Source organism: Xyrauchen texanus, chromosome 6 (genome assembly GCF_025860055.1).
Source record: "Xyrauchen texanus isolate HMW12.3.18 chromosome 6, RBS_HiC_50CHRs, whole genome shotgun sequence".
In the NCBI taxonomy this organism is placed as follows: Eukaryota; Metazoa; Chordata; class Actinopteri; order Cypriniformes; family Catostomidae; genus Xyrauchen; species Xyrauchen texanus.
The window spans coordinates 42896910-42913185 of record NC_068281.1 but is presented as its reverse complement, the minus strand read 5'-3'; the positions used below and the strand labels follow the sequence as shown (position 1 = coordinate 42913185).

Here is a 16276-nt window from a genome sequence, read left to right as displayed (position 1 = left end):
ACAGGAAAGAAATACCTAAAATTTGTTTAGAATAAATGCAAATTCAATTAATTTGGAATAATCATTTATCATTTAATCAAAGAATTTCATAATGAAATTGTGAAAAAAAAGTGAGAAAAAAACTCATGTCTGCTCAAATCACTGATTCTGTGAGCCCCAAATAGCCACAAACTCTTCATCAGCTCTTAGGTTGTTTTCTATGAGTCTATTTTTACTTGTCTCTCAGCTGGTCTGGGAAAATAATCCACTGTACTGTCTCAAATGTTCAGGAAAAAAAGTTTTTTTTAGCTTTCAAATGATACCAAGGTCACGTTTGTAGTCCATTCAGAGGTGGATATTCCACAAAACATGGGGAAAGTGCGGGGCTTCCCAAAGAACACTGGATGTCAATGGGCTGAGTCATAAAACACGTTGTTAATACCATGGAAGGGTTAAAAGGATATACAGAAAAAGGACTTTTCAGGAGAGAGTTAAGCCCTATTCAGATGGGATTCGTTTTGCGTACATATGTCTTTAACTTTGACATGGCTAAATAAACACTCGACAGAATAAAATGCCTGAGAAAATTGCTTCAGTCTATGCACAACAGCCAGCGTTGTCTTCAGACCCTTGAAGAACTTAAAGTTAACTTACATTTTTGGGTTCACTCAAAAATTAAGATTCTCTCATTATTTACTCACCCTCGTTATATCCCAGGTGTGTTTGATTTTCTTTCTTCACCAGAACACATTTGAAGAAAAATGTCTTAGCTCAGAAGGTCCTTAAAATGCAAGTGAATGGAGATTTCTCTTTTGAAGCTCCAAAAATCACAGATATTGCATTGTATGGACCTACAGAGCTGAAATATTCTTCTAAAAATCTTAGTTTGTGTTCAGCAGATGAAATAAAGTCATACACTTCTGGGATGGCATGAAGGTGAGTAAACGATGACAGACGTTTCATTTTTGGGTGAACTATCCCTTTAAAGCCCAGTCCACAAGAGGCATGGATTCCTCTTGGAGAGTTAGTTTGGTTGTAGTATCCGGTTTTCACTCCTGCATTTTACTGAACTGTGTATAGAATGGGATTAAGCACGAAAAAAGAAAAAGAGTGCCAACAGAATTCAACTGCATTGTGTAGATGACCATAGACAGCAGTCTTTGAGGGATTTCAATGCAATAGAATATTTATTTCTTTATGCGTCACTAGAATATAGTGGCCTTGGAAATAGGGCTTCAACACTTTTTAAGAATTGCTTCTCAGAACTTTTCTAACCACTAATGATTATTCCTCAAATGTTTTAAAATAATTTTTTCGAGATTGTAGGGGAGGAATTCCTTGCCAAGTAGTCCACCAATCCTAAGAATTAAGAGAATACACATATTATGCATTGTACTTATTTGATAACACAATTACACGTATGTGTGCCTACAGAAAGAAAATACCACTACTACAACTAATAAAAACAGCCGAAACACATTCACAATAGAACTTTTCACGACTTTTATCAATTTATTGCACATCAGTGACTGTTCCAGGCCTGGAAATGACATATTATTGAATGTTTATTGATTTTGAACAATAATGACAGACAATATTCAAAGAAAGATTAAAATAAAAAGGACAAAACTATTAAAGTACAGAGCAAAAAAGAAAACTCACCCACCCTCACCCAGGATAGTGCACATACAAAGCAGCAGTATTATAATATGCAACAAAGTTACTACATTTTCCAAGAAATGTCTGATTGACCAAGCTCTAAAGTTTCATTAATTGAATCTGAGAGGGTTTAATGGAGACCAGGTATGTCAAAACACATTTACATTCCCTTTAAATTAAGAACTAGAAAATCTCCTGATACCACATGCGAATTGATGGTGGTTTATCCTTAATCCAATCTTCGGCCAGTAAAAAGCAGTTTCTGTACAAGATTTATATCCCCCGGTGTGAATGTCAGATTATGTACCAGTCCTATCTTTACCCACAGCATAACCAAATATTTTTCCTAATTTCCTTTGAACCTTGCTCCAAAATTGTGAGATTGATGGACATGACCATAATATATGACTATGTGTACCAATGCCACTCTTGCACTTTGAACAGACGATCACTTTGATGATCTTTGCAGGTTTGTTTTATTAAGGATATAATGGGTGCAATGGAGATGAGCAATTTTAAACTGCATTTCCCTTGCTTCAATGCAGCTGAATGTACTACCAGTATGTTTGAAGGCTTTCTCCCAATCTTCATTCTTGGTGGTACTACCAAAGTCTTTCTACCACACACCCCTATAGGCTGGAGTACTGGGAACAGTGTGTTTAAGAAATAAAGAGCAAAAGGCTGAAATAATTTTTCTTAACTTATCTTGAGAGAAGTAACTCAACCAGTGCTGCTTTTGACAAACTAGGAGAAGGGTGGGGGATCTGAGTTAATATAAGATGTTTAATTTGTAAGTAACCAAACAAATGCTGTTTTGGAATATTACATTTATCTTGTAGCTGCTGAAATGATAAAAGTGAGTCACCTACACAAGTGAAGTAGAAACTTGATTCCTTTTTATACCAATGATGGAATACACGGTCTTTTACCCCTGGAACAAGTTCCTTATGAGAGGCATCAGTAAAACTGTGGAATTGTTCCCACCATAAAATTTACAGATATCAAACCATACCTTAAATGTTCCCTGGAGAAAAGGGATACATTTCATATTTATCATAGTTTTGCTTAGATCCCCATTAAGTAAGCCAAGCGGAGAGTATGGTAGGGTAAAAAAAAACGAATCAACATCAGAAACAGAATACCCATCCTGACACCACTTGTGGAGAATTCTAGCATGGCAAGAGCAGTTCTAGAGGGCCAGACCACCTACCTACATTATCTGGTAACTGCAGTTTGGATATTTTTAACCTAGGTTTCTTCTTATGCCAGATGAACCTCGAAAACCATCTTTCCAAATCACTAATCATGTTCTTGCAAAGGTTAAGTGGAGTAATTTGTAATAGGTACAGTAGTCTGGGAAGAATGTTCATATTAATTAACCCTATCCAACCCAACCATAATAAATGCAGGTCCATCCACCTGACAAAGTCTTTAAAAATTTTATTAACAACAGGGGTGCAATTAAGATGAAGGTATTTAAATCCCATTTAAATTTGTAGAAACATGAATTAGCAAATAACCGAAACAGTCGACCAACCATTTAAATGGAAACATGGGCATAGCCTTTATGTCACCAAATGCTCCAAGTGGCATCGCCTCAGATTTGCTAAAAAGTTTATTTTATAACCTGAGAAGGAACTGAAAATGTATGTTATTTTAATGACAGTCAAAAACAACAACATATCATCTATAATTTTAATTTCATCCCTTTAATTTCAATACCCCCTACATCTGTGTGACTTCGAATGGCCTCTGCTATTGGTTTACGAACCAAGGCAAAGAGTAATCGTGACAGGGGACAACTGCTGGGTTCCTCGAAGACTAAAGGCAGGAGAAAGCATACCATTCATCAGAACAGAGGCTTGTGGTGAGCTATAAAGTATCTGAATCCATTTCACAAAGTCGTTTCCCAGTCCAAAGCGCTGCAACACCTCAAATAAGTATGTCCATTCTACGTGATCAAACGCCTTCTCTGCATTGAGTGAAGCCACAAGGACTCTTTGATGGGTCTGATAATAATATTGAATGATACAGAGAAGAAGCTGCATGTTGGTAAACGAATGACAGTCACATATGAATCCTGTTTGGTCAACCTTAATTGAATAAGACAAAAATGTCTCCAATCTTCTAGCTAGTACCTTAGAAAAAAATCTTGCAATCAGGGTTAATGAATGAAATTGGATGATACGCTGAGCACTCGTATGGAGGTTTATTCTTTTTAAGAATAAGAAATATATTTGCCTGATGATTGAGGTAGCGTTCCCTTTTCAAACGATGAAAAGTAAGCATTGCGTAGTTGTTATCACTAAATAAATGTCTGCATTTTTTATTAAAAATCCAGACCTAAACCATCCGGTCCTGGAGCTTTATCATTCTTCAATTAACCAATTGCCTTCAGGACCTCCTCCTTTGTAATATTACATGATAAAACTTCCCTATCGTCCTCACTTAATCTAGGGAGGTTTAAACCCTCTAGGAAAATGTCCATGACATTTCCAGATGACAAGATGGGGACTAATATTCTGTCATGAGTTTATCGACTAATAAAAAAATTGTTTTACCACTGTTGTCTTTTAATGAGGATATTACATTAGCTGACGGTCTGCCTTTAACCAGTCTTGCCAGCAGTCTTCCTGGTTTATTTCCCGATTCATATATTCTCAACCTGGCAAAAAATAAAGAGTATTAAGCTTTCTGCATATAAAGTTGTTCAAGAGCTGATCTGATCGTCTGCATTGCCCTATACAAGTGCTTGTCTAATGAACTTTTAAACCTGGATTCTAAATCTGCCAGTTTAGACTCAAGTTCCATCTGTTTTCTAATGGTCTCCTCCTTCCTCAATGAAGCATAAGAAATTATGGCACCTCTCATAAAAGCTTTGCCTGTTTCCCATAAGATTAAATGGCAAACACCCAGTGACTCATTAGTTTCTAGAAAGTAGTTCCACTGCATTTCCAGGTAATAGAAAACATTTGGACTGTAATATAATGAGTAATTGAGCCTCCAAGATTTACATGAAGGGTCCCTAAAGGGGGGTTCAAATCTTATACTTTAAGGTGCATGGTCCAAAATAGAAATTGATCCAATGTCAAATGATATAGTTCTATCCCAAGCTAACCTAGAAGCAAAGAAATAGTCTACACCAGAGAAAGACTTTTGTGGAGCGGAATAAAAAGTGAAAACTTCAATCAGAAGTCGCCACATATCCAGGAGGTTAAGGTCGTTACATAAATCGCTTAAAGCTCTATAGTTTCTACCGTCTCTGACAGGCAGTTACAGTTTTTGGTCAAGGTCAGCATTCATGACACAGTTGTAATCTCCACCCAGGACTGTGAATGGGCTGAGACAAGATGCTGCATCTCTCAACAACGATGGAAAAAAACATTTTTTGAAAGAATTAGGGGCATACACTGAGCCTATCATTACCATCTCTCCATACAGGTAGCCAGAATTAATCACATATCTGCCTTCTTTATCTTTAATCATGCTCAAGTTTAAAGTGGAAATGCTTATGTAGTAGTATAGCGACACCTCTACTGTTAGATTTAAAAGAAGAGAAAAATATCTGAGCCACTTGGTCTCGTTGTAATTTTGCATGTTCAATATCATTCAGGTGAGTTTTTTTTAAATGGGGCAACTTGAACCTTTTCTTTTTTCAACAAGGACAGAACTTTCTTGCGTTTACACACGTGGTTCAACCCCTTCACATTAAGGGATGGTATATTGAATTTACTCATAAGATTGTAGTACAATAATAAAAATAGGAATACTGCAAATGAAAAGCAAAAAAACAATCCACAAACAATGGGCCGCACACTAGCCACCCAACCCAGTTAAATCCCCAAGAGACAAAATCCAGAATGCATAACAACTGCTTCTCATTGGTGCAACAGCAACCAAGACAAATATTAACCATAAGAGAAAATAACAAAACACAAACATAGTTAAACAGGAGAACATGATACTGGAGTAGTTTTACCACTAATGAAGTTTCTCGCACTAAACAAAAATATTCGGCCAAGAGAAAAAAGAAAAAACGTGCATAGTCTCCACTAACCCGTCACCTTTTATGTCTTTCATAGTTGTTTTACCCATCTTTCCACATTTCGGAGATTACTGCCTCTGCTAGGCATTGTCACGCAATCGTTTCATATAAATATGTCTAAAAATATGAGCAAACTATGCTTTAAAAGGGTAGTGTGTGAGTGGGAGGCGTGGATCGCTCCTCTCAGTTAGGTGGCATCACGTGACCCCCGGAAATGACTATTTTGAAATTCCCTGACAATTCCAGGGTTTCCACTATATAATTGTGGACAGAATAAAAAAAAACAGATGTATTATGAACCATGCCCAATTTAGAGTTGTTTTCACAAAGCAAAAACTTTATATGAATACTGGAATTACCAAAATGTATTTCCTTAGAATTTCCATACACCAATGGTGGCAGAGCTGCCATGCAAGGCGCTAGCCTGCCATTGGGAGCAACTTTGGGTTCAGTGTCTTGCCCAAGGACACTTCGGCATGTGGAGTCATGTGGGCCGGAATTCGAACCACCAACCCTGCGATTAGTGGCCAACCCGCTCTATCAACTGAGCCACAGCCGCCCCCAAAATGTATATTATATTACTATTTCATACTGCTACCAACCATAATAAAAAAAAAAGTAATTCCTAAATACTCAAACTTTCTACCAAAAGAGCAATTTCTTTCATCTTTAGTTTTACCTGAAATTCTACACTGTGTAAAGCATTGGACCTGAAGATGAACCTGAAAAGCAGCTTTTCCACAATGCTTTTTTTTCTCAATTGGGTGCATGATGTGGGGAAACTTCCCACTTGAAGACTGTAAGGATTTTCTCCTTTCATTTTCAGGACTCCTGAGTGAGTGAAACTCTACACACATTATAAACGCTTGTTTTTTCTTTAATATGGACTCTCTGGTGTAATTTCAAGTTGCCGGCTCCTCTAAAGACATCACCGCACTCAGGGCACACATATGTTTTCCCAGTATGAATTTCCTGGTGTTCTTTGAAACAGTTCAGGCATGAAAACCTTTTTCCACAGAAAGAGCACAAATGGGGCTTCTTGTGAATTTGCAGGTCTGATTCTGAGATTAAACTTTTATCACACTGATCACAGTTTAATGACTTTTCTTCAGTGTGCAGAGAGTGAAGATGACATTGTCCTTTTAAATATTTAAATGTCTGTCCACATTTACGGCATGTGACCGGCCTCTCTTCCACGTGAACGATCATGTGCCTTTTAAGGTGTTCTTTCCTTGAGAAACTCCTTCCACACTGAGAGCATTTGTAAGGCTTCTCTCCAGAGTGAATTCTCATGTGACTGGTAAGTTGTCCTTTTTGTCTGAAACTATTTCCACACTGAGCACAAGTGAAAGGATTCTCTCCAGTGTGTATTCTCAGGTGTTCCTTTAGGGTGGATCTACGTGTGAAACTCTTTTCACAATTAGGGCAGGTGAAACAATTTGTAGTTTCTGTCCTTTCGGTTGTTTGCTGTGAGGAATTATTTCCAGTCTGTGAGCAACTAAACTGACACGATGTTTCCTCCTCCACTTCATCTAGTTCTTGTCTTTCCGTTTTTACTTCCATTAGGCCTAAAAGAAGAACATTAAATGGTCAATAATAATCAATTATGGACAACAAATGTCAAATGAAAAGGAAATTTGTCCAGCGATGTCAGACAAAGGTCTTGTTAATACATGGGTCCCTCATGGTTGTGTCTGATCACCAATATTATTTTCTCAGTATCTGTAACCTTAATTTTAATATTTTTAAATATGCTGATGATGTTCTTGGTGGGCCTCCTGCAAAGGAACAACGTAAAAGAGTTCAATATATAGATCTATATATGAACTGAGCAAATGTTTTACTGGAATGGTGCATAGGAGTTGAATATATATAAAAACCTAAGAACTGGTGATCAGCAAATACAAGACATGAAGTCATAGTAACTCCAATAGTGACATTTGTGTCAGGAAAAGAAACAGCTTTGGTGCAGGGGTGGTTCAAGTGTCATCTTTGAAGGGATGAAAATGAAAAATGCTTTGAAGGGTGTGGTCAGGACCTTGTGTTAATAGCCTTTTCTGGGTTTGACAGTGGCTCTTGAAAGACAGGGGCCAAACACCAGACATGAATTGTCAACTGAAAGTACATGCAGGTCACCTACCCATTTTACTGAGGCCAGAGCAAGCAGTAGTGCGGTCTTAATGGCGAGCATGAGCAAATCAACAGAGTCCAAAGGCTCAAAGGGGGGCCCTGCGAGAGCTTTTAGGACTAAAGTTAAGTCCCAAGTCGGGGCTGCAGCCGGCCGAGGTGGGTTTAATCAACTTGCTCCTTTAAGGAACTTTTTGATTAATTCATGCTTGCCTAAAGAGGCGCCGGTTTCATGTGCGTGATACGCAGAAATAGTTCCAACATACACTTTGAGATTTGACGGGGTGAGTCCTGTGTCTAATCGCTCTTGAAGAAATATTACAATTTCATGTATGGGGCAGTTTACTGGTTCCTTGCTATGCGAGAGACACCAATCAGTGAAAACCTTCCATTTTAATGCACCTTGTGGACGGTGCTCTGGCTTGTAAAATGGTGTTCATGACTGAACGGTTCAGTTCTGGCATGTGTAGAGCGCCCTGTTCAGGGGCCACACATGCATGTTCCACAGCTGGGGCTGGGGCTGGGGATGCCAGATTGTGCCCTGCGCCTGAGAGAGGAGATCCCTCCTCAGTGGTATTTCCCATGGTGAGCTGCACAGCATCTCCATTTCCGGAAATCATGGCTGGTTGGGCCATTTCGGTGCAACTAATAGCACCGTTTCCTTGTCCTCGCGGACTTTGAATATGATGGGAGTGGATCAGGCATATTGGAGGAAATGCATATTTGTGTTTTGCTGGCCATTTGTTTGCCATAGCATCCGTTCCCAACGGGGCTTGGGACTTCGAATACCAAAGGGGAGAGTGCGTATTCTCCACTTAGGCAAATATATCCATTACTGCTTTGCCGAATATTTCCCAAATCCTTAACACCGTTAGAGGATGACGTCCCCATTCGCTCGGTATCACCCCTTGGCGTGACAGTAGTGGGACAGATGTCGCTCTTAGGGAGAGGAGATGATGCTCGTTCCATAGGAGGAGGCGCCGCCTCAGTCTCAACAGTGGCGGTGAATGAGTTCCACCTTGGCGGTTTATATATGCCACAACTGTCATGTTGTCTGAGCGAACCAGGACATGACAGTTTGCCATTTGTGACTGAAAAGCCTTCAAGGCTAGAATTACAGCCGATAGCTCTAGGCGGTTGATATGCCATACCATCCTCTGACCTTTCCAGGTGCCGAAAGTTGGGCGCCCATCGCACACCGCCCCCCAACCTGTGTTGGAAGCATATGTAGTCACCACTTTCCGCCTGATCATTTTACCCAGCGCGACACCTCGCTGGTAAAATGCAGGAGCCGTCCATGGTAATAATGCAGCTATACAGTGGCGGGATATTATTTTCGGTTATTATACGGTTATTATTTTCAGAGCTGTTCTGCTGCAGGGTGAAGATGAATATTTAAAAGAGTCTACGTCATATCTTTCTCATAACTCTGTACAGATATTTTCTTTCTGTTCTTTGTGTATCAGTCAGTGTTGATCTTGTTTTTGTTGTCTAATTTCAAGTTTATATCCATACTCTTAATTTACAAATTAGGCCTAATATCTACCTACTGTATATTACACATCACAACCGATTAAGTAGCAAGTCTCCTCTCTCTGGGATTCATTTGTTTATAACATTCAGCCAATAATCAAATCTTTAACTTAGTGACTAAATCTTTGATTCTGCTTGAGAAAACTACACAGAATATTAAGGGGTCATGAAATGGAAAATCTCATTGTCCTTGATATTTAGACATCTAAGAATTAACTGTAATATAAAAATATACTGAACATTTTAGAACTCAAAACTTCATCCCTAGTCTAAAGAGTATTTATAACACATTTAAACGTCTCATTTTGAAAACTGTATATTGCTCAGTTGTATTTACATGCCCCAGAACATGCGTCAGTGCAACCTTGGCCCCGCCCAATGGCGTTCAATTCATATCGTAAACAGAGGGAGAGAGACCGGCCTAGTGTTACCAACTATATCTGAACATGGAAGGGGACACATCTGGACTATTTCGAATTTTTTTGTGCATGTAACATGCATTACACAGACATCTTTGACAGTTGTCATGTTTATTGCGGCACTTTTAAAAGACGCAGTGTTGGTTACAACTCAGAAAAGGACACTCTGTTTGGCTTCATTTAGCTGCTGTGTGTCTTGCTGTTCTTGCACCCAACTACATTATTTTTAATTGTTGGTGTATGTAAATAAGCACTAGCTGGATGTCTTTGACTGTTTGGATGCATTTCTGGCAATCTGTGCCCAAGTGCACCTATGTGTGTGCAGCATGTTTTAACGTGCTATAGTCTGTGTATGTACGTCTAATAGCATGGACTGCTTTTGAAAGGGTCATAATATGATTCAAGCTTTGCAAAGGAACTTTTTTTAAAGAATGGGGCAGTTAAAAACTTGGACTAATTAAGTTCTTAGAGTGTATTACTCTTTGATTTAAGGGTTACGACTCGAAATATTTGGTACTGTCCAGAGTAATGATGATAATAACAGCTAATATTGTGTGTTAAACAGATGCTTTAACAGAAGACATAAAAAACCTAAAGAAATACAGCTAAATTCATTCACAAGCTTTGAGGACACTAGCTGTAGTTTTACATTTTTGCCTCTGGCTTACTGTCACCAGACGAAAGCTGCTATGGAACAATGTTAACCTGTCCAAGTACAAACAGTCTACCTGGGTCAGATGAACTTTCGGACTGAGGCTGCAGCTGCCCGAAGCCTGGAGAGGTTTTCATTGCTGCTTCATCTTTTTTCTCATCTGATGAATTGCGTGGTGTGTTTTTGTTTTTTTTTCCCAATTTGGAATGTCCAGTTCCCATTATGCTCCAAGTCCTCGTGGTGGCATATTGACTCGCCTCGTGGTGATGGAGGATGAATCTCAGTTGCCTCCACGTCTGAGACAGTCAATCCACGCATCTTATCATGTGGCTCGTTGAGCGCATTGCCACGGAAACATAGAGTGTGTGGAGGACCACGCCATCCACCGTGGCATCTATGCACAACTCACCAAGTGACCCACCGAGAGCAAACCACATAATAGCGATCACGAGGAGGTTAACCCATGTGATTCTATTTACCCTCCCTAACAACCAGGCCAATTTGTTTTTTTAGTAGACTTGGCTGGAGTCACTCAACATGGCCTGGGATTCGAACTCACAAACTCCAGGGGTGGTAGCCAGTGTCCCAGTGTGTGTGTGTTTGGGATTGCTTTCTTTCACCACTACACCCTGCTTTCATTCTTACTCAAATACGGGAAACAGATGTGCACGGCAGTGTCCCTTTCAGGATTGTAATAGCATACTAGCATAATACTCTTAATATTTAGGCCGTTTCTATATATTGCTGAAATAGTAAGAGTAGTATGGTTGTATGCTATTGCGAATACAGCCTATAAGTCCGCACGCCGGCAACTTTCTGCTCGTATAAAGTGGTGGTGGGGCAATGTCACAGCTCTTGGCAACCATAGAAAGAACTCAGTTAACAGACTGGGAAAAATATAGACGCACGGTATGCCTACGAGTACGAAAGATTTCAAGCTATAGAAAAATTATCTGAGGGTATTATAGCCCGAAAGCCCATGGCTTTCTACACCACTGCTTTGTGTGATTCAGAACTTCAGATTTCTTATAAAAGAATGGTTGAGAGATTTTAAGTTATCTTAATTTATCATCTTGGTATGGGCATTTTAGCTGTAGACATAAAAATACCTTGAGTGGTTAACTGCCAGTAAAAAACATTGGCAACCCTGGATTCAGTAGTCATTAAAGAAGAATCAAGAATATATACTAACCAGTTCGTTCCTCAGTATCTTCGATTTTCACTATGTATATTTCTGGATAACCCGTGTCCTCTCTCTCCCCTTTAATAAAATCCATCTTTGCTGCTTGAACTTTGTCCTGCTCTTCTGGAAATGTGACTTTGATTCAAAGATGACAGGAATATTCAGAGCATTTATTGGTGAATTACTCTGAATGTGGATTCACAATCACTGTGTGGTAGCGAAGATCAGACCTGCCAAAATTTAAAAAATGTATGTCAGAATTCAACATTTTCTGCATTAAGTTTCTTTGCTTTAGTTTTTGCATATCTGTATTTATAAGATATTTACTTATTTTGTATCCTTCACTGATTTACTCTATTTTTATACTTACATTTCACAACATATTTTGAAAGCCCCCTCATTAATCACTTCTTGAAGAAATTACGAATCACAAATAAATACATTTCACAAAATAAAGAAAAATGATACAAGACTTTGCAACCTCCAATTCCCATGGGTCTGAAGGCTAGGGTGTACTTCGTTTTTGTGCATTCCAGATCAGCTGGTATCTGGTTGACCATGTTGATTTTCAGTATACTATTCTGAATACAAGCTAATACGAACACGTTCAACGCATGCCAACGACTGCTTGGTGATGTGGCCAGATGAAGACCGCATCAATGTGTCGAGAAACTGTGATGTTAGTCCAAACAGACTGTGCTGATGACAAAATTTGCATCACGCATACTGTGCACAGAGCGAACCGGAATGATGACAGCCGAAGTATATTTTATAGTTCACCCCAAAAAATTTATTATAATTTTCCAGGAGTAAATGGGGTCTGAGATCCTCATAACACATCAGTAGTCATTAATGGTCTTCTTAAAGGCCTATTCATACCAAAAGCATGTTGTTTTTTATTTTTTTTAGACGAACTTCGGACACAGGTCTATTCAGACAGAGATTGTATGAGGAGGCGCTGTTGCTATTTTCCCACTGTCAAGAGATCTCATCAGAGATTAATATATTGAACGCTGTTAAAGATTTTATTAGGCTAATTTGGCATAACTATTTCATTATGTACTATTTCAAATGCATCTAAACATCTATGTTTAGATGCATTTTGAGGAATATAGAATGTCTTTTTATGCGAGTGAAAATATACATCCTGTGTCTTGCACACCCACAACAGGATGCTGCCTCCCCCATACTTCATGGTTGGGATGGTGTTCTTCGGATTGCAAGCCTCACCCTTTTTCCACCCTTACCAGAGGACATTTCTCCAAAAAGATCTAAGATCTTTGTCCCCATGTGCACTTGCAAACTGTAGTCTGGCTTTTTCATGGCGATTTTGGAGCAGTGGTAACTTCCTTGCTGAGCAGCCTTTCAGGTTATGTTGATATAGGACTCGTTTTACTGTGGATATAGATACTTGTCTACCTGTTTCCAATAGCATCTTCAAAAGGTCCTTTGCTGTTGTTCTCGGATTGATTTTCACTTTTCACACCAAACTACGTTCATATCTAGGAGACAGAATGCATCTCCTTCCTGAGCGGTATCATGGCTGCTCACCACGGCATTCAAGCAACCTCTCGCTGCAAGCTCAGCCAGAGCTAAAGCAGTAACGAACGCCATAGGAGTATTTATTGCTGCAGATATGCGACCATACTCAGTCACAAAAAACACAAGATTTAAGCTTACGCTTAAAGTGCTTGAGACCCATTATAAAGTTCCTACAAGTGCGCATTTCAGAAATTATGTAGTGTTCGCTCTATATAAACAAGCACGTGTTGCAATTGTCTAGCAGGGGACATTTGACAATTCTAACAGATCCGCCCCATGTACACTGATAGTGTGGATATTCAGATTTTCCTGAAAACAAAAAAAACTGAAATCTGCACTGCTGTGCTAATGTCTTAATTTTGTTACAATTATTATAATTGAACTTTGTTTTACTTTTATTATTAATTTATGTCTTACACAAATGTGCATATAAGAAGCTCTTAAGTTTTGTAAAGTAATTTCGTTGAAGAAATAGTGCAGTCATGTATAAATGAGCCTTCACGATAAGAATTGTTGCCCATGAGCCACTGTGTTTACACTACGAACTTGGTCCAAATGAATTGCTGAAACTCACTGCTGTTTTAAACGCCAGGAATATACACACACACACACAACACACACACAACACACACACAGCACACACACAGCACACACACAGCACAACACAACACTACACACAACACACACACACACAACACAACACACACAACACACCAGGTAAATGATAAAAAATGAGCTATCTGCACATTACATAAATTACATTTATTACATAAATGCGTTTACAGCTTCTTCATGATTTACTGAATTTAGTGTTTTTGTGTGAGTCTTGTAAAAGAATGAGCACAGAAATATACTCGAGAACATTTATAACACATGCACATATAATAAACACAGACCGGGTTTATGTCTACAGCACAACAGTCTGGTTCCGGAAGTAAAACACATTCATTTATTGCATAGACGAATTGATTTTTAACAATAAATTACAAACATTTAAAGACAGACTTACCGTGAGCTCCGAAACTGTTAATCGATGATATTTGCTCCTGCTGAAGCCATCAGTCCGTGTTATTTCGACTTCCTTCTTCTTCTTGAGTTTTATTTCATTAAAAAAAGTGGATTATCGCCACTAACTGGTAAGGAGTCTCTCTGTGTGTGCGCTTGTGTGTGCTTGTGTGTGTGTGTGTGTGTGTGTGTGTGTGTGCGCGCGCGCGTGCGTGTGCGCGCGTGAGTGCGTCTTCTACTTGTCTCGGTTACTGGAGGATCGCAATCAACTTTAAGGCACATACCGCCACCTAACGTACAAGCTTTTCCTTCTCCTTTTCTAAGTGGAACTAATGTTACTTCCTTTTGCAATGCCCTTTTTTCAGTTTATCAGCACACTCATTTCCTTTCAGTCCCTCGTGAGCTGGTACCCAACAAAATTGTACATCAATACCACCTCTATGAAGTCTAAATAAGTAAATGAGTAAATGTTCTCTGACAATTTGTGTTGATTGTACGCTTTCCAAGACAGCTGTTGAATCGGTACAAATCACCACCCTATCTTGTCTGACCTCTTCAACCCATGATCTTAACTCTCTGGACTTCTCTAGCTTCTCTCCATACGCAGCACTATGCTCGTCTCCACAGTTACAACATTTAACCTTGGCATCCTTTTCACATTTTCCATACTCACGTTGGCCTCCACATCACTAACTAAATTTCCCTGTTGGTAAAATCATAATTGTTGCCTAGTTTTTGTTGTCAAAAATAATGTTGGTTGATTAAATAATTCAGTTTACACAAAATATAATGTTAAAATATAAATGGTACTCTTTATTCTAGGCCTTAAAAACTAGTTGGCTTATACAAACTATTCTTTACTGTTTATGAGATAGTCCTAAAGAATGAGGCTTAATGTCAAACTGAGGTTGAACTGATAATAATTTAAAGTTAGTTTGTCACCATTTCATTTAATTATTTGTATTCATTATTTTATTATTATTTTAATTTAGCAATGCATTATATTACAGTAACTAAATATATGATATAGATTTATTATATGTATGTTCCTTCCTTTTCATTTTATTGGATGTGGGTAATATTAGTTCCGCTTTCACTTGTTTCCGCGGGGAGTGTCATAAGAGCGACACACACTCAAGAGATGTTTTTTTTTATTTTTTTATTTTTTTTATTAGCAGAACATAATATATAACATTATACAAATATATACAGAAAATACCAGAGTGTACAAAATGTTAATTCCTTAATCAAAATAATAACCACGAAAAATACTACAAGTCTTTTTTGCTTTTTTGTTGACAATATTCTCCAAACAGGTGCTGTAGTTCTTGATCTCCTGGAGAAAATGAATGAAATTTGGCTTGGACCCTGACCATTTCTTTTTATGTATGTGGAACTTCCCCAAAATAATAAAAAGTTGCACAAGAAAAATAAAGTTTGAAAATTATTTAGTTTGAATATAGTTTTGGTTTTCCTTCTGATAAAATTTTCCATATCCACCCAAAACATTTTAGAGTATACGCAATTATAAAAAAGATGTTCAATAGATTCTTTTTCAGTTGCGCAAAAATCACAGGAATAATCAATATCTAAATTAAATCTCTCTAATACACTTTTAGCTGGATATGTAAAACTTTGAATGTAACCTCTTTTACTTTATTATTTAAACAATATTTTCACATATATTCCAAGCTTTAGCCCAGTTTAGTCTAAATACATTGTTCCACAATTAACTTTTATGAGTAGCTGTTTCGCCTATTCAAATATTCCTAATATGTTTATTGGTACAATGGTGTTTAAGGATATCAATATCTCCATTGTCTCAGAAATATCACTTCCACAAGCTCTTACAAAATGTGTAACCTGCTGAGGTATGAAAAGCTTCTTCTCAATTTATTTTACAGGTGGCTGCATTCGGTGGATGCCAAACCTGGCCTGAACAAGATGATGCTGGATATGCTGGAGAGAAGATGCCAGGGAGACCAGGCTAAATATGGATGTGTTTCACTCATGTTGGATGCCATGTCCATCAGAAAACATATGCAATATAATCCACATACACAGTCAATGTCTGGTTTTGTAGACATGGGTGATGGAAACAGTGAGACTGATGTTGCTACTGAGGCTCTTGT

At 38.3% G+C, this 16276-nt stretch overlaps 1 protein-coding gene across 1 annotated transcript; it reads right to left on the bottom strand.

Moving 5' to 3' along the window:
• Nucleotides 1-1486: 1486 nt before the first annotated feature.
• LOC127645354 (zinc finger protein 239-like) lies at nt 1487-14289 on the bottom strand. The gene is made up of 3 exons (XM_052128944.1): nt 14149-14289; nt 11607-11827; nt 1487-7251 (listed from the first exon to the last, which is right to left on the bottom strand). The coding sequence occupies exons 2-3, from the start codon at nt 11689-11691 to the stop codon at nt 6506-6508; spliced, it is 831 nt and encodes a 276-aa protein (XP_051984904.1). The 5' UTR covers nt 11692-11827; nt 14149-14289; the 3' UTR covers nt 1487-6505.
• Nucleotides 14290-16276: the final 1987 nt, after the last annotated feature.

Bases quoted from the DNA above. Each gene is read 5' to 3' on its own strand.
- LOC127645354 (XM_052128944.1), bottom strand. From the start codon at position 11,691: ATGGATTTTATTAAAGGGGAGAGAGAGGACACGGGTTATCCAGAAATA. The intron at 7,252-11,606 runs GTTAGTATATAT...TTCTTCTTTTAG, and splicing joins AGATACTGAGGAACGAACTG to GCCTAATGGAAGTAAAAACG.